General features: G+C 43.8%; 1 protein-coding gene across 5 annotated transcripts in view; it reads left to right on the plus strand.

Annotated features, from left to right (window-relative positions):
• The first annotated feature begins 2,320 nt into the window (after positions 1 to 2,320).
• The window catches only part of Lin9 (lin-9 DREAM MuvB core complex component), a 51,025-nt gene continuing 35,160 nt past the window's right edge, over positions 2,321 to 18,185 (plus strand). Inside the window, exons 1-5 of one of the 5 annotated variants that reach the window (XM_052737805.1) lie at positions 2,321 to 2,483; positions 3,014 to 3,109; positions 10,097 to 10,129; positions 12,777 to 12,871; positions 13,741 to 13,845. In XM_052737805.1, coding sequence (XP_052593765.1) covers positions 3,031 to 3,109; positions 10,097 to 10,129; positions 12,777 to 12,871; positions 13,741 to 13,845 — 312 coding nt within the window. In that variant the 5' untranslated portion in view covers positions 2,321 to 2,483; positions 3,014 to 3,030. Of the gene's footprint in view, positions 2,484 to 2,817; positions 3,110 to 3,650; positions 3,790 to 10,096; positions 10,130 to 12,776; positions 12,872 to 13,740; positions 13,846 to 18,185 lie in introns of those variants that run through there. The other 4 variants (XM_052737806.1, XM_052737803.1, XM_052737808.1 and 1 more) reach the window with 4 other exon arrangements.

Raw genomic sequence — 18,185 nt, forward strand, 5'->3', positions numbered from 1 at the left:
CTGCTGCTTTAAAGCAGCTGGGCTTAGCCGAAAGTGACTCTCAGAAGTCTTTATTCTTTATATACTTTTCGGGGAGGGAGTGGTCTAGTGAATCTAGTCAGTTTCGGGGACTTCCTGAAACTTTTTTTGTTTTTTGGTTTTTCAAGACAAGGTTTCTCTCTGTAGCCTTGGCTGTCCTGGAACTCGTTCTGTAGACCAGGCTGGCCTGAAACTCACAGAGATCCATCTACCTCTGCCTCTCTAGTGCTGGGATTAAAGACGTGCACCACCAACATTCAGCTCTGGAACTATTTTGAGTTGTTAACTTCCTTAAGGAGCTTTCCTGCAGTATTTCATCTCCCTGTGGAATATCCTGTTGTTTCACATCCCTGAAAACATCTTAAGACATTTCCCTCTAAAATGGAAGGTTTTACTCTCAGGTAACTATTACACATAATGGAGTGTTGGGATTAAAGGAGTACACAATCAAGCCCAACGTGTGTGTTTTAAAGTAAACAAGATAACTTATAAAATCATGTTATTTAAGTTGGAATACACAATTGAAGGCAATTTATCCTATGGTTCATGTTCTATGGGTAGAATGATGGTGTCCCCTTCAAAACTCATATCGAAATCTAATCCCTCATGCAACACTATTAAGAAGCTCTGGCCCGCCGGGCGGTGGTGGCGCACGCCTTTAATCCCAGCACTCGGGAGGCAGAGCCAGGCGGATCTCTGTGAGTTCGAGGCCAGCCTGGGCTACCAAGTGAGTTCCAGGAAAGACGCAAAGCTACACAGAGAAACCCTGTCTCGAAAAACCAAGAAGCTCTGGCCCAAGAATGAGATTCGAACCCTTACAGAGTTTAGTGTTGAAGGGGTACTCTTGTTCTCCTGTCTCAGGAAGAGAACACATCCTGCACTCCTGGAGATGTAACAGCAAGGTGGGCATCCTGGGAGGAAAAAGCAGCCCTCACCAATATTAGCACAACCACCTTGAAATTTCCAGAATCCAGAATCACAAGAAATTAATTTCTTTTTTTTTTTTTTTTTTTGAGACAGGGTTTTTCTGTGTAGTTTTGGCCCGTCCTGGATCTCACTCTGTAGATCAGGCTGGCCTTGAACTCACAGAGATCTGCTTGGCTCTGCCTCCTGAGTGCTGGGATTAAAGGCATGGGCCACCACCGCCCAGCTGAGAAATAAATTTCTGTTGTTAGAAATTACCAAGTCACAGCAGGACTGCTTCACAGAGAAACCCTGTCTCAAAAAAACCAAAAAAAAAAAAAAAAAAAAAAACCAAAGAAAAGAAAGAATTACCAAGTCACAGGTACTTTGTCACAGCAGCATAAACGGATTAAGCTTGACCTCATTTTCAAATTGATGAAGACACTCAAGTCCCAAGAAGGATCAGTTTATTCCACCTGTTAAGAGACCCGCTGGTGAGAAGGCATTCAGGCCAGGTCAGGTGGGGTCAGACGACCTAGAAGGCAAGGCTACTTTGTTAAAGCTGGTCTTTTACTTTCTGCCCACCTCCTCTCTCAGTCACCAATATGCTTCCTCTTCCTCTTCCCAAGTCTTCTTTTCCCTCACTTCTGGAGAGGTGGATTCCAGGATTCCCCTCCCTCCACCCCACGTGTGGTAGTTGGTACCATCTAAAGTGGTGGCCGTAGCGGCTAACATAACCGTTGAGTGAAGGAGCCCTTATAAGGTCTTTCGACTCATTAAGACAGTTGTTTTTGCATCTTACAGCTGAGAATTTGAAGCACAAGAAGTAAGCTTGCCTGGGATGATACAAACAGCAGCCCCCCTCAACAGAGTTCCCCCCTCAACTTCCACAGCCTGGAGAGGAGACACCTGCTGCCCTTTTCCTGACCCAGAAGTCGTCCTCTCTATTGGTTCTCCCCAGGTTCTCGGCTTGTCTTTCTCCAGCCTGCCTCTCACATTTTTGTTCTAGAACAGAAATGAAAACCTGCCATCCCTACTACCTAAAACCCCACTTTCTGGCTCTTACCAAGTCCAACTTAGCCTGGGCAGGCCTGTCTAGATCTGTTCTCACCTCACCAGCTTTTAACTTTTCAGTGCTTGGAATGCACCCCTCCACCCGCTTTTCCTTTAAATGCTTAGCTGCTCGATTCTCCGACCCCCCCCCCCCCCACCCCTAGTCATAAAGTCTTGGAGAAAAGCCCCGGGAGCTCGACCACGCTCGTTAAAGGAATTGTCGAAAAGCAGCCGTGGTTTAATACTGTAAAGTGTTACAGATGGGAACCGTGAAATCTCGCCCCGGGCTTCTTCCAGGATGGGAGGAATTCTCCGGTTCCCTTACATTTGGCTAGTGTGTATCTTCCCCAAGCATCCTTAGTCACCGTGCGGCTCCCGGCTCACGACCGGTCCCGGGTGGGAAGGCACTGAGGAAAGGACGCAGGACACTTGGCTAGCCGTCGGCCTACACCAACTTGGTGACCTCTCAAGGTCTCCTCCCGGCCGCGGGCGGCTCGGGTTCCGGCAAGGTTCGGCCGGGACCCCGCGCGGGTCCGGGAGCGGCAGGCGAAGGAAGCGGGCGCCGCGGCCTGGGCACTTGCCGGGGGGAGGGCGGGCGGGAGGGAGGGACGGAGGCGCCCGAGAAACGGCGGCCTGGGGAGCCGCGTGTACACGTTACTTGGGGCAGAGCCCCCTCTGTGCACCAGCCACCGGGAACCCGGGTCCCGGCGGCCGCCCGCCCGGGCCTCCCTCCCGCTCCCCTCAGGAAACAAACAGCCTGCAGTTCCCGCAGCCGCAGCGCGGGCCGCGCGCCGGGAGCGAGCGCAGGCGAGGGGGGTGGCGCGGGCGGGCGGGCGGGCGCATCGGGGCTGGCGCCGCGCCCCCCGCGCTCGGCCCTCCCGGGCCTCTCGGCGCGGCCTCCCCTGCCCTCCTTCCAGCCCGGTCCGGGGTGGAGGAGCGGCCCCGGGGGCCCCCTCCGGGCAGGCTCGGGCGGAGCCGGACGGCCTGGCGGGAGCAGGCGCCGCGGGCCGCGAGCTCCTCATTCGAACCTCCCTCGCAGACAGTCTCCGCCCCACAATGCACCGGGGCGGGCAGCCTTTGAAAAAGCGGCGCGGCTCGTTCAAGATGGCGGAGCTCGACCAGTTGCCTGACGAGAGTAAGTAGCGTCTCGGAGCAGCCCTCCTTCCCGCCGGCGGCCCGTCCCGAGGTCGCAGCGGCCGAGTCCGGTTGCCGGGCAGGTGGGGTGGCTGCCAGCCCACCGCGGTCCCCCACCCGGTCTTCCTACTCGGGCGCTTGCCGCCGCGTCGCCGCCTTTGTTATGGTGTCTGTTTTCTGGGGCTGTGCGAGCGCCAGCGCCGGAAACCGAAAGCCCGGGAGTCCAGCCTGTCCTGACGGAGTCGGCGGCTGCTCTCCCGGAGCGGCTGCGGTCCCCGGCTGAGGTGGGCGAAGAGCGGCCCCCAGCTGCGGGCGCCGTCCTCACTGCCCGCCCGGTTATGTAACTCGCCGGTCGGGGGCCGGGAGGGCTCGGGCTGGGCACCCCGGACACAGCCCCTCTCCGTGCCCGGGCCTCTGGTCGGATCCTGTGACAGCTCCTGCTTCGGCTGGCACTTTGTGATCGCTCCCCGCACCCCCGTGTCCATCCTGGAAGTGTTTCCTTCCGTGTCACACTGGGTTGGCCCCTTCCCTTGGGACTACAGGTGGCCGTGGACCTTTCCGGAGATGATCCAGCTTGGCTCCAAGTGTTGAGGTCGCTCCATTCCCAGACTCGCTTCTTAGTGGATGTGTCTTAAAGTATGGGATGTCTTTACCCGAGGATGTGAGCACCGCGCCATACATGTATGTTACTCTGCCTGATACTCACTCCTGTGCATTGCCTCACTTAACCTTCTTTACTCCACCCCTAAAACAGGATGTTCACCTGTATGCAGTCAGCAAAAGCACCAGTTCTGCTACCTAAGGTCAAGGGAACAATTTTGTAATTTTCATATTGCACAAACTATTAAAAGACAGATATTCTATTTACAAAATGGTCTTGAATCAATACGCTCTATGTGGTATGTGTTTGTAGCACTTGGTCAGAGTATACAACAAAAGATTTGCGGGCGTGGTGGTGCACACCTTTGATCCCGGCATCAGGAGGCAGAGGCAGGTGGATCTCCGAGATCAGGGCTGGCCTGGTTTAGAGAGCTAGTTCCAGGTCAGCCAGGGCTACACAGAGAACCCTTCTCAGAAAAACAAACAAAACAAAAACAAAACTGAGCAGTCTGTATTTAGAATGACTGTATTATTTTTTATAACATAGGAGTATTTTGTTTTTAACCATTTGGAGTTCCCCAACAGGAACTCAGGACAGAGAAACCCTATCTCAAAAAGCCAAGTAAAAGCTCGATCTCTGTTCAGCGTATCTGTGCACAAGGCAGATACACTTTTAAAGGGGGATCCAAGGTACTCCTAATTCTGTTTTCTTTGAGCTCATGCCTTCCTTAGTATATTGTTGTCAAAAGTTGAGGTTGCCAAGCTGATGAAGACTTGTATTCAAAGTGTTTCTGTTTTAACTTTGGTTTAGACCAGTGCTAAGTCTCAAAAGAACTTTCTCAGTGATGGAATACTCACATTTCTGGTGTCCAGCAGGGTAACCACTGGTCACATGTAGCTATGGAACACTCCACATGTGACCAGAGTGGCAGAGGTGCTGGTTTTTTATTTTTACTTAATCTTGACTTATATTCAAATAGCTGATAATTACTGTGTTGATAGGCCATATCTATAGACCATCTATGAGTTTTATTGTTTTTGTTTGGAGAATATGGTTAATTGTTACTTAGGATGCTTGCAAATAAAGATAAGCCTAATAAGCAGAATGTCATCTTCCATCTGAAGAAATTTTTCTAAGCTGGGCACAGTGACATGTGTGTTACTCTCACACATGTGTGCTGAGACAAAAGCATAGCTCCAAGTTGGAGGCCAGCCTGGGCTGTAATGTCAGGTTTTTCATCTTCAGTGACAGGTGTGTTTCCATCCCACTGTGTAACTTCTCAGGGGCTCTCTCACTTGCAGTCACATATTTATGTTGTGATTGTTTGGTCAGCAGCCCACCAGAGCAGAGCCACTTAGGTTTTTGTCTTATGCCTGCTGTGAAGGTTAATTTTGATAGCTTGATTGGATTGAGAAATACCTTGGAGACTAGTAAAGCACACGGTAGGTGTGTCTGTGAGCGTACCTTCAGGAGAAGAGTTTTTCTTATTGGTGTTCTTGGTGCACACTTGAGGCTTATATTGAGGTTCAGATATCAGCTACACAGTTAGACTGTGTATAACCTAATTGTTTATATTACCATATAATGTCTCTGGCACTTCGTTGGGGGAGGTGTGTGCGCGTGTGTCTTCTTTAGCGAAACTACAGCTTTGTCAAAAGCAGGAATTGCACATTTGATTTGTTATACAATGACACAAACAGACTTAAAGACTTGGCTAAAATGGAACTGAATGAGGAATAATATTATTAATTAAAATAGAGCATGATCTTGGAAAGTGAAAGTAATTTCAGTTTGCTATGAAAAACACAAAGTTTTTTTTTTAAACCCATTTTAGTTAAGGGAGCCATATAGTACATTAGTTAATAGTCCCAGTAACATCGGTAATAAAAGCTATCATTTCTGAGTACTTACTGTGACCAGGTGTTTAAAAAAAAGCTCTAGCGCTCCTTCCCTCCCTCCCTCCCTCCCTCCCTCCCTCCCTCCCTCCCTCTCGCTTTCCCTCTCCTTCTCATATATATATATATATATATTTTATATATATATATATATATTTGTTTTTGCTTTCTGCTCATTTGATCTTTCCTTCAGTTGATGTAAGTACATGATTTTTACATGTGGGCAACAATCTTTGCTCGAAGCTTCTATTCTTGAACTCTTGCTATTTCACATCTCCTCTTAGATGTTGCAGAGGGATCATCAGACTTAAAGAGATTCACAATGTATCTCAGAATTCCACCCTAGCACTTAGGTGCTTCCAGTAGCTCCTGCCTTAGTGGATGGTTACATTGTGTATTCATTCCTGTGACTGAGCAGAAACCTAGTTATCTTTTCACTTTCTTCTCACTTCCCATATTAAAGCGTTTACCAAGTCTTGGAGTGTTTACCTCCTGTATGTGTCTCAATTGTTACTTTTTACCATCACCTAGCCCAGGTTGTCACCATTTCAGTAACCCACTCCCTCCGCATATTTGTAGGTCAGAGGGATCCTTTCAGAGCAGAAGCATCTTTCTCCAATTATCTTGTATTTTAATCCTGAGGCAGAGTCTCCATATATATTATCTCAGGCTGGCCTGATTCAGTTTGTAGACCATGCTGATCTTGAACTTGGAGCGTCCTGATTGCTAGGATTGCAGGTGTGTGCCATCATTCCCAGCCATCCTCTTGTTTAAAACTTTTTAGTGGCCAGCTCTAAGACCCCATGTTTCCTGGCTGCTTCCACTTCCCCATGTATTTTGTGTCTCTCCTCATTCTATTTCTGAGTTAATTGGGCTGTTTTTATCTGGGTCTTTGCATGTGCCGTTCTCCAGGCTGCTCCCCTCCCTCCACTCCCAGTTAATTTCTGCTTACTCTTTGGAGTGCCTTGTTGAGATTTTAAACATATATTTATTTTTGTTATCTTTTATTATGTATACATGTGTGTCTGCATGTGGGTATGTGCATGTGTATGGGATGCATGTAGAAGCCAGAGGTATTGGATGCCCCTGGAGTTGGAGTTTATAAGCATTTGTGGGCCACCCAACGTGGTTGCTAGGATCCAAACTCCAGTCCTCTGGAAGAGCAGAAAGTACTCTTAACTGCTGAGCCATCACCTCTCCAGCCCCCAATTTAAGGTTTTGTGGTTATTTTTTGTCCTCTGTGACAAGTATGTCTTCTTGAAGTGTTTCCATCCCACTGTGTAACTTCTCAGGGGCTCTCTCACTTGCAGTCACACATTTGTTGGTGTGATTATTATTTGGTCAGCAGCCCACCAGAGCAGAGCCACTTAATGCTTTTCCTCATGCCTGCTGTGATGGTTAATTTTGATAGCTTGATTGGATTGAGAAATACCTAGGAGCTCAGTAAAGCACACCTGTGTGTCTGTGAGCATACCTTCAAAACCAATTAGATCAAGAGGCTCTGACCTAATAAATGGACTCATCTCTTGCTGGAGTCATATGACAGCATTATTGTAGGTGGGGAAAGGTAGGAGATGGGGCCTAGTTGGAGAAAGTAGGTGTGTGGGGGGGTCTGCCTTTGGTAGTTATGTGTTACCCTGGCATCTTCCTGTCTTCCCTGTTCTCTTCTTCCTGGCCATCACATCAGTCCTCTGCTTTTCCATACCCTCTATACTGTGATGAAGTGAACGAACCTTTGGGAACCTCGAGCAAAATCAACCTTCCCAACTTGAAGTTATTTAGTCAGATATTGCTGTCACAGTAATTGAGAAATAACTAGGAATACACCTGCATCCCACCTCTAAGCACAACCCCTGCTTTCCTCTTTCTATTCAACTCCCCTCCCCCAGCACAGTGGCCATTTTCTCCATCAGATACTCAATCTAAACTAATTTCTCTGGGCTTTTTTTTTTTTTTTTTTTTTTGGCTAGGTTTCTTCTGCTTGGCCTCCCATGTTGTGATCTGCTTTTTGGGGTGGTGTGGGGGTTCTTCCTGATTTTATGGCTAGTTCTTTTCAGATGTTATCTCCCTGGAAGCTTTCCCTAACTCCTGTTTAAGTTCTTTATAGTAACTGTCCTGAAGTATAATTGCTGTTCTATGTAGTTATTTGTTGTATGTCTCTTTCCACTAGAATTCAGACTCCTGTGAGAGTGGAGGCTTTTGGTGGTGGCCTCAGCTCTCAAACTGCCTATGGCAAGCATCCAATAAATACTGGTTGAATGTTGAATGAATGGAACTGGTTAGAGCAGGATTCTAACTTAACCACATTCACCTGTAAAATTCATGTTTTTAAACTGATGAGTAATTTGGTCAGTTAATGTAATGTGAGCCCATCTGAAAATTAGCCATATGTTGTATACATTGTCCTAAGCACTTTTGCTTATATTTACTTGTTTTCTCTCTGAAGAAACAACAGCACAGTGAGCTGAGAACCTTTTGGAAAATAACATAGCAAGGGAGTAGCAGAGCTAAGATCTACACAGTAGTCAGACTCAATGTTCTAGACTTAGGCTCTCTGCTTAAAAGATTATTTTTACCTATCTATCGTTCGCTCGTTCATGTGTTTTCTGAAACAGGGTTTCTCTGTGTAGCCCTGGCTGTTCCTGGAACTCAGTCTGTAGATCAGGCTGGCCTCGAATTCACAGAGCTCCACCTGCCTCTGCCTCCTGAGTGCTGGGATTGAAGGCGTGCGCCACCATGCCCGGCAAAAGATTTATTTTTAAGCGTGGGTTGGGGGAGTATATGCATATGAATGTAGGTGCTCACAGAAGCCAGAGGCTTCAGATCCCCCTGGAGCTGGAGTCACAGATGATTATGAGCTGCCCGACCCAGGTGTGGAAACTGAACTCGGTTCCTGTGCAAGAGTAGCGCAGACTCAGCTGCACAGCCATCTCCTGTTGTTGCTGTCTCTACTGCCTCTTAGAACAAGGTAAAAGAAGTTAAAGGTAGTAAGTCAGAATCCTCAAGGTAGGATTCCCACCTTTGTGGGATAGAAATGGGTGCCCTTGTGGCTTAGACCTCTCTCTCAGAACCTGTTCAAACCCTTTCAGAGGAGCTAATTCATAGAGTTTGTCCTCCCACGCTCCCCCTCCCTGTCCTATGCTTCACTTGTCTGTGGCTCATTACCTCCTGGCTTGTACTTGTTTGTCCCCTAACTTCCAGAAGGCGGGCGCTTTTGACTTACTTCCTTGCTGTGGTGTCTACTGCCTGATCAGGAGCTACCGCTCAGCACGTACTATATATGTACACCCATTTGAAGCTTGCTAGTAAACTTTGTATTTGTTTATTTTGTGTTACTAGGGATTGAACATAATAGGCAAGTACTCAACCCAGCTGTATCCCCAGCACTTCTAGCAAAGTTTTATGGCTTTCTCCCCTACTCCCTCACCCATGATTAATGGCCTTTGAACATAAAACCTCAAAACTCTTCTCCCTATTGAATCTACTACTTCTACCACTCATAGATCCTGCCTTCACTGTCACAGAAGCTGTAGCTCTGTGTTCTCACAGGGAGTTACCTGCCACAGATCTCCTAAAGAGTTTTCTTAATAATAGATTCTGCGTGTAGGAGGAGCTCCCTGGTTAGTCTATTATAATTTCATCTAGTGACCCCTTCTACATTTATGCTAGTCCGCCTTGGGTGTTCAGAATTCCATTGTCCTGTATAGACCTTTAAGTATTGTATATACCTGCATTCTAGACTTTCAAGGGACTTGTTTTTGGCTATGACAGTCTCTGGATCATGTTTATTTTCTGTTTTCTCTGTTACCTCTTCTGATTTTTGTTCTGATAATGTGTTCTTTCTCCTTTCCTCTAGTGCTAGAGCACTTTTGAATGAGGATGCAACACTATGTCTGCTCCTACTCATTTTTTTCTTCTCCCCCCCCCCCCCCCCCCCCCCCCGCCCCGCCCCAGGGGCTGGGGACCGAACCCAGGGCCTTCCACTGAGCTAAATCCCCAACCACTTTTTTCTTCTTTTTCTACATTTTTCTCTCTTAGAATGATTTCCAGCCGCTGTCACAGTTTCCACAGGCCGGCTGAGTCTCTGAAGTTCTTAGCTCGAGTGCCAGGCTCGTTACTCCTTTCCTTTCCCAGACAGGGCCAGGCTGTCCTCTGCCTTTCATGGGCTGGGATTTCAGACCTGAGCCCACCCTGGTGCCAGCTCGGCTGCTTGCTTTGCATATCCAACCATCATGTCGAGCTCAAGATTGCTCAGACCAAGTGGAGCACTCTTATATGTAAACCAAGTTCTTCTCCTTTAACTTTGATTATGAAATATTTATTGATTTGGTTTAGTCTGCTTGTTTTATTTTTGAGATGAGGTCTCACTGTGTAGCCTTGACTGGCTTGGAACTCACCATATAGACCAGGGTGGCCTGAAATTCACAGGATTTCATATCCTTTTAAGGATACATCACCATGCCCAGCTGATTTGTTTTATTTTTAATTTCAGGCTCTTCAGCAAAAGCCCTTGTCAGTTTAAAAGGTAAGAATTATGCTTTTCTAGATACGTATAACAATTTGGATATATTTTTCTTTTCCTTCTGTTATATGTGACTCATTGCATTCACTCAAGTATTAACTTTTCGCTGATAATTTTAAATTCATTTGCTTTTAGAAAATTTATCTTTATTTGCTAGTAATTAAGAAAAAATTTCTACCCAGGCGGTGGTCGCACACGCCTTTAATCCCAGCACTCAGGAGGCAGAGGCAGGCGGAAGTCTGTGAGTTCGAGGCCAGCCTGGGCTACCAAGTGAGTTCCAGGAAAGGCGCAAAGCTACACAGAGAAACCTTGTCTCGAAAAAGAAAAGAAAAGAAAAATTTCCTAAAATTATTGCTTAAAGAATATCTTCTTTTGTGTGCTTTTTTTTTTTTTTTAGATGGCTTGGCACTCACTATGTAGACCAGGTTGGCCTAGAACTCACAGAGATCCACTACCTCTTCTTCCTTTTTAAAGTGTCTTGCTTAAAGAATCTCTTAATTAGAGCTGGGGTGAAGCTCAGCTGTAGGGTGCTTGTCTGAGCTCTTTGGTATCACTACTGTAAAAACATTGAAGAAACCTGTGCTGAGCTTACATGAATGTTGATCTCCCCCCCTTTCCTTCCTTCCTTTCTTTTAAGAGTGTTGCATGTTCTCTGAACTAAAAGAATGAGATTTTCTGCAAAGGGAGGAGGAGGAGGTGCTGGCAACCTGGACCTTAAGGACCTCCTGCCTCAGCCTCCATCTGACTTACATTTTTGTGGTTTGTTTTTATTTATTTTTGTAGGTTTGTTTTTTGAGACAGGGTCTCACTATATATAGCCCTGACTGACCTAGAGCTCAGTATATAGACCAGATTAGCCTCAAACTTGGGTAATCTTGCGTCTGCCTCTCGAGTACTAGGATTATAAGAATGTACCACAATAGCAGGCCTCCTTAGTTAATTTTGTCTTTTGAAACAGGATCTCATAGCCTAGGTTGACCTGAAGATCCTTATGTAGCTGAGGCTGGCCTTGAACTACTAATCCTACTGCCCCAGGCTTCCTAGTGCTAGGATTACAGAACACCACCACACCTGCTCCAACTAACTTATTTCTTAGGGAAAAAAATTAGAGAAGGCTGGTAAGCAACTATAGGAAAATAAGAACTATCCTATATATATATATTAATCTTAGTTTTATTGTATCTATATTTAAACATATATCTGCATCTAAACCTGATTCTTTACAAAAATTAAACTCATTCTTCTTTATTTCATATATCTAATAATTTAATTGATAGGGCTTTTTCTGATTTTTGCACAACTCTGAAGACATTTCTTTGAATTAAGAACAGCCAAGCATAGTGGCTCATGCCTGTAATCCCAGCTGTTTTGGAGGCTAAGACAGGAGGATTGCTGTGACTGAGGTCAGTCTGGGCCATAGGAATGTACCATACCATACTAGATTAATTTTCCTATGTCGTGTTTTACATATTGAAGGAAAAATCATTTAGAAAAGTCCCCTAGGTGTGTAGCCCATGCTGCAGTCTCAGTATTGGGACACATAGAGCAAAAGGATCTCTGCAGGTTCAAGGACAGCCTCTCTCCACAGTGAATTCCAGGCCACCCAGGGGAACAGTGAGAGCATGTCTCAAACAAAACAAACCGAATTAGAAGGTTTTTATTCTTTATTTCCCATTGTCCTACTTTTGGTTAGAATTTTATTAAAAAAATATGAAATTGTTCTTAACAGAGTAAAAGAATAATTAAAAACCTAAAGCTAAAACCAAATCCTGTATATTTCATATAGAAATGTAATACTTTCAAGATGCATTGTTTTATCATATTGTTAAAAGAATGGACAGAAAACACAGGTGAGGTTTTGGTATTGTTTTTTAATTTTTTTTTTAAACTGTAGTTGTATATGGCTGGAGAGATGGCTCAGTGATCAGGAGAACTGGCTGTTTTTCCAGAGGACCCCAGCTTAGCTCCTAGCACCTACATGAGAGCTCAGCAGTCGACTAATTCCAGCTCTGAAGGATCTGGCGGCCGCCTTTGGCCTCTGCAGGCGCCAGGCCTTCTTGTGGTGCACAGAAATACAGGCAGGCAAAACACCATGCACATCAAATAATAGGATTTTTTAAAAATGTATGTGTGAGTGTGTTTGTGAGTGTGGATGTGTGCTCCAGAGTGTTTAATGGAGGTCAGAGGACAACTTTCAGGAGTCAGTTGTCTCCTTCCACTGTGGGTCCTAGGGATCGAACTCAGACTCAGGTCGTCAGGTAGCTCTCTGCAAGTGCCTTTCCCCTAAGTGTCTCTCTGGCCTGAGATGTTTCTTTTGTTTCTAGTAAACTAAGATTATTACAGTCACATTGTAACTTTTTCACGTTAATATATACTTTATGTAGTTAATTATTTTTCTTTTATTTTATGTGCATTGGTATTTTGCTTACTTGTAGGTCTGTGTGAGGGTGTCAGATCCCCTGGAACTGGAGTTAGACAGTTGTGAGCTGCCATGTGGGTGCTGGGAATTGAACCCGGGTCCTCTGGAAGAGCAGCCAGTGCTCCATCTCTCCAGCCCCCCATATATTTACTACTACTAAAGGGTAGTGTTCATGATAGAAAATCCTTTGAACTAACCTTAAATTTTATCAGTATTAATTATTCATTACAGAGGGAAGTTTATCTAACACATGGAATGAAAAGTACAGTTCTTTACAGAAAACTCCTGTTTGGAAAGGCAGGAATGCGGGCCCTGCTGTAGAAATGGTAAGGAGAGCTTTCCTGTAAGCTAGAGGAATTCGCACTGAATTGTATGGTTGTGGTGTATAAGTTCACATAGTACAAAAATATTTTTGCAAGTACCCCCCCAACTATAGGTATTTTCATTTTAACCTGTCATTGAGCAGTATTTGATTTGATTTAGATAATTATCTGTAACCAAATTATCTGGTCACCATTAAGCATTTGTAACACACACACATGCACACACACATTTTATTTATTATTATTATTATTATTATTATTATTATATTTTTTTTACAGACAGTCTCACTATGAGGCCCTGACTGACCCAGTTTGGCCTCTGACTCACAGAGAACTGCCTGCCTCTGCCCCTGGCTCCTGAATGCTGGGATAGTATTATATACTTTTTCTACTTAGGGGTTTTTAGTTCTAAAGATAGTTATCAGTTATCTCATATGTATCATGGATTTTTATTTACAGTTAGAAATCTGATAAACTTTTGACATCAGATCTAGTATGATACTAAAACCATTTGGGCATGTGCTTCTCAAGTGGTTCAATGCCCTTGTCTAACCCTCTGCAGCGGACATCATGTAATAGCAACTTAATATTAGCCAACATAATTTGAGTTGGAATTCCAGAACATATTTTCCTGTCTTCACCATGCAAGGTTGCCAGTGTGCTACAGAGATGTGGGTTCTAGTTTTAGGTTTATCATTGTTGTAGAAATATATATTTAAGTACTTTGCTAATTTAAGATGTTTATTTTAGCTTTGTGCTACTCATTTATAGTCCTATACTGCTGATAATCTAGAGTTAGCTGTGTTTTCCAGATCTAATTTGCATTTGGAACAAAAACAAGAAGCACTCATTAAACTAAAATTTTATCATAGCCTTTCAGAAATTCAAAAAGAAGTCGACTCTTTTCTGATGAGGATGACAGACAAATAAATACAAAGTCACCTAAAAGAAACCAGAGAGTCGCAATGATTCCACAGGTATGTGTGTGTTGATGTTTGTTTCATGGGAAGGATGTGAATAATTGTGCAATGTGATAAAGTTCGTATTTATCTGTTACATTTTGAATAGCATTCTTTAAGTCAGTATTGCTGCTCAGCAATTATTTTTACTAACCTAGAAGAGTCAGTGTTTTATTGATTTACTTAAACTGGATGGGAAGCCAGTTGTGATTCTATAAACATGAAGATAGTGGACAGTAAGTAAAATAGACTTGGTACCAAAATAAATGAGAGGGAAATGTCCAACTTTATTAAGAGAGAGAGGTTGAAGACTTTCCAGAAGAGGAAGCAATATATGAAATAGGATTTCCTTTTTGTATTTTTTATTTATTATTTTTGGGGAAGAGTGCTGTGGATCAAACCTAGGGTGTCTCATATGCTAGGCAAGTACTCTTCTACTGAGTTATTTTATTTTGTTTTATTTATCCTGTTTTATTTTTGACACTTAAAAAGTTTTGGCTGGTGAGATGCTCAGGGTAAAGACTCTTGCCACCAAGCCAGAGAACCTGAGTTCTGTCACTGGAGCTCAACACGGTAGAAGAAGAGAATCGACACCTGCAGGTTGTCCTCTGACCTCCATGTGTACAATAGCGCGCGCACACACACACACACTCACTCAAAAAGTAAACAAATGTAATCTAAAAAATTTAAAGTCACATGGACTTGTAATAAAGGAATGAAACTTAGCTAAGAAAATGTGACCTTTAATAGTAATGTGGTTTTTCTCAGACCAGCTTTATAACTTCAGATATAACTCCTGTTATTCTTTCATTATTTCCCCTAAAGTGTTATAAAACAAGATTTCAATACAATGCTTAGAACTCAGCATTTAGCCTAGGCTGGCCTCAGACTCAATCTTTTTTGCTTCAGACTCCCAAGTACTGGGATTACAGGAGTGTGCCACCATGACCAACTTCTTTATGATGATTATATTTTATGCCCAAGTTTTCTTCCTTAGTCCTAACAGCCCTAGTGTATCATTGTCATTTATGTGATGTAGCTTATCTCTTTCCCTTTCTAGTCATTGCCTCTAAATCTTCGTCTTGTCTGTCTGGTTTTATTTGTTTGGGGGAGGGGTGCCTTTTGTTTTTCTGGTGCTGAGGACTGAACCCAGGGCTTTGTATTCCTAGGCAAGTGCTCTATCACCAAGCTTAGTTTGTCTATGTGTTTACTTAAAGAACATAGTCCACAGCTGAAAAAGTATTAAGATCCAACATTTATTGAGGATTTACTATGTATCAGGTGCTGTCCTAAGCATTTCATGTGTATGACTTTGATGTAATTTTTAACAACCTTCATGAAATAGATACTATTACATTACTCCCCATTTTGCAGATGAAGGAACAGATATGGAGAAGTTAAATTATCTTGCTCAAGGCCGGGCGGTGGTGGCGCACGCCTTTAATCCCAGCACTTGGGAGGCAGAGCCAGGCGGATCTCTGTGAGTTCGAGGCCAGCCTGGGCTACCAAGTGAGTTCCAGGAAAGGCGCAAAGCTACACAGAGAAACCCTGTCTCGAAAAACCAAAAAAAAAAAAAAAATTGCTCAAAATCACAGAGCTAGTAAGTAAGGCTGATACTTAAATGGTAGGCAGCCTTTCTCCAGTGTCTTGCTTTCTTTAAAAAAAATTGTTACTTTAAATAAGCAGATTTATTGAGATATAATTCGCATACTATGCAATTTATCTAATTAGCATGTACATTTTAAAAGGCTGGGGGCATAGCTCAGTGGTGGGGCTCTTGCATAGTCTTCCCAAGGCCCTGGGTTGGATCCCCAGCATTATAACAACATAAAACAAAAGTATATACTTTAGTGGTTTGTAATATTTTGTAGTTATATGTTCATCACCACAAATTTAGAACATTTTTATTGCTCCTGATTTTGGGATAAACCCTTAGAGGTATAATTGATACAACATAAGTATTTACATATAAAATTTATAGCATGCAGCTGGGCAGTGGTGGCACACGCTTTTAATCCTAGCACTTGGGAGGCAGAGGCAGGCAGATCTCTGTGAGTTCAAGACCAGCCTGGTCTACAAAGCGAGTTCCAGGCCAGCCTGGACTGTTACACAGAGAAACCCTGTGGAGGGCGGGGAGGAGAAATTGGAACATGCTATCTAATCTGTAGGTAAGATTTGTAATAATTTATATTTCCACTAACAGTCTGAATATATTTTTCTCACACTCAAAGAGATTTGTTTTTTTAGATTTATTTTATGTATATGAGCACTCTATCTGCATGGATGCCTTCATGGTAGAAGAAGGCATCAGATCCCACTATAGATGGTTGTGGGCCACCATGTGGTTGTGGGAATTGCACTCAGGACCTCTGGGAACAACCACCTCTCCAGCCCAAGATCCCCCACCCCCCAAAGAAACAGCAGTTTGTAGTTGGACTTTCTTTTGTGGGACCATCAGCTCCCCAATAATGACATGGAGACTTATTAATCATGAAAGTTTGGCCTTTAGCTTAGACTTATTCCCGACTAGCTCTTAAAACATAAATTAACCTGTTTCTATTAATCTACGTTCTGCCACGTGGCTTTTTAACCTCTCTTCCATTCTGTATGTCTGACTTTCTCATGTCTCGCTGGCATCTTGCGCACTCATATTCTCCTCCAGTTCTCCTCTCTCCCCTGGAAGTCCTGCCCATTCTCTCCTGCCTAGGTATTGGCCATTCAGCTCTTTATTAAACCAACCAGAAGGCGCCTTTCACACAGTGTGATTTAATGTCCCACAACAGCAGTTTTTATGATTATTCTTAGGCCAGTGAGATGGCTCAGCAGGTAAATAGTCCAAGTTCAATCCTTGGATCCCACAATGGAAAGAGAAGACTGACTACTGAAAATGGCCCTCTGGCTTCCACGAACATGCTGCGGCACACATGCCCACGCTGACATACACATTGTACGCATGTGCACAATACAAATGAGTAAATAGCTTTTAAAATAGTTTTACTTTTGCATTAAAAAATTAATTTTCTAAGGTTAGTGTGCTTACGTATGCCTGTAATCCCAACACTAGGGAGGCCACAGTAGGAAGATTGCCACAGGTTCAAGGCCAGCCAGGGCTTTAGAGGTAGATTATTTTCTCCCTCTCTGTTTAAAAAAAAAAGTTAACTTTCTACAGTATTTTATCTTAAATTCTAGAACATAAGAGGATACTAATGAAAAAAACTACTGAAATCCAAAGTCTCTGAGAACTGGTACTGTATTGATTTTGACAAATACGTCTTGGATACCTAAGATGAACTCATCAGGGAAGCTGGATGAAGAGCATTTGCATTCTTTACTATCTTTGCAACTAGTCTATGGATACATAATTTTTCTAAAATCAAGCGTTTATAATAGTGTGGTGGCACATGTCTTTAATCTCAACACCTGGGGAGGAGAGGCAAATAGATCTCTGTGGTTCAAGACCAGCATCACCTACATAGCAAGTTTTAGGTTAGCCATAGTTACATTGAGTCTCTCTCTCTCTCTCTCTCTCTCTCTCTCTCTCTCTCTCTCTCTCACACACACACACACACACACACACACACACACACACACACACACAGAATTTATAATGAAAACTCTATTTTCACCTTAACTCACTATTCTACTTTTCTCATCCAGTTAGGGAGACACTGATTTGTTTGGTCATCCTTTTAAAATAGACTTAAAATGTGACATGTGAGATAGCCGAGGGGTAAGGTACCTGCTGCCAAGTCTGACTCCTCGGGTTCAATCCTTAGGACTGATGTAGTGGGACCAGCCCCTCAAGGGGACTTCTGAGTCCACACATGGGCCCTTGCCACACATGATAAGTGAGTAAGTATAACTTTAAAAGTTAAGAAAATTAACAAATTTCTGTATTGCATGCCTGCTACCCAAGGACTTGGGAGGCACAGGCAGAAGGATTACCTTAAGATCAGGACCAGCCTGATCTCTATACACAAGTTCTAGGCCACCTGGGACCACATAGCAAGATCCTGTCTCAGAAACGATTCAAAACAGAACTTTAAATGTGTTTATAGAAATAGATAATTTATTAGTGTGGGCTTTTTTCTTTTTACAAGTTTGTGTGTGTTGCTGGGCAGTGGTGGTGCATGCCTTTAATCTCAGCACTCAAGAGGCGGAGGCTGGTGCATCTCTGTTAGGCCAGCCTGGTCTACAGAGCAAGATCCAGGACAGGCTCCAAAAGCTACACAGAGAAACCCTGTCTTGAAAAACCAAAAAAAAAAAAAAGAAAAGAAAAAAGAAAAAGTGTGTGTGTGTGTGTGTACTGGCTAATTAATTAATTTGCTGTGTGTAGTGGTGTGTGCCTTTATTCCTAG

Source organism: Peromyscus californicus, unplaced genomic scaffold (genome assembly GCF_007827085.1).
Source record: "Peromyscus californicus insignis strain IS unplaced genomic scaffold, ASM782708v3 Scaffold_14__1_contigs__length_90479793_seg_2, whole genome shotgun sequence".
In the NCBI taxonomy this organism is placed as follows: domain Eukaryota; kingdom Metazoa; phylum Chordata; class Mammalia; order Rodentia; family Cricetidae; genus Peromyscus; species Peromyscus californicus.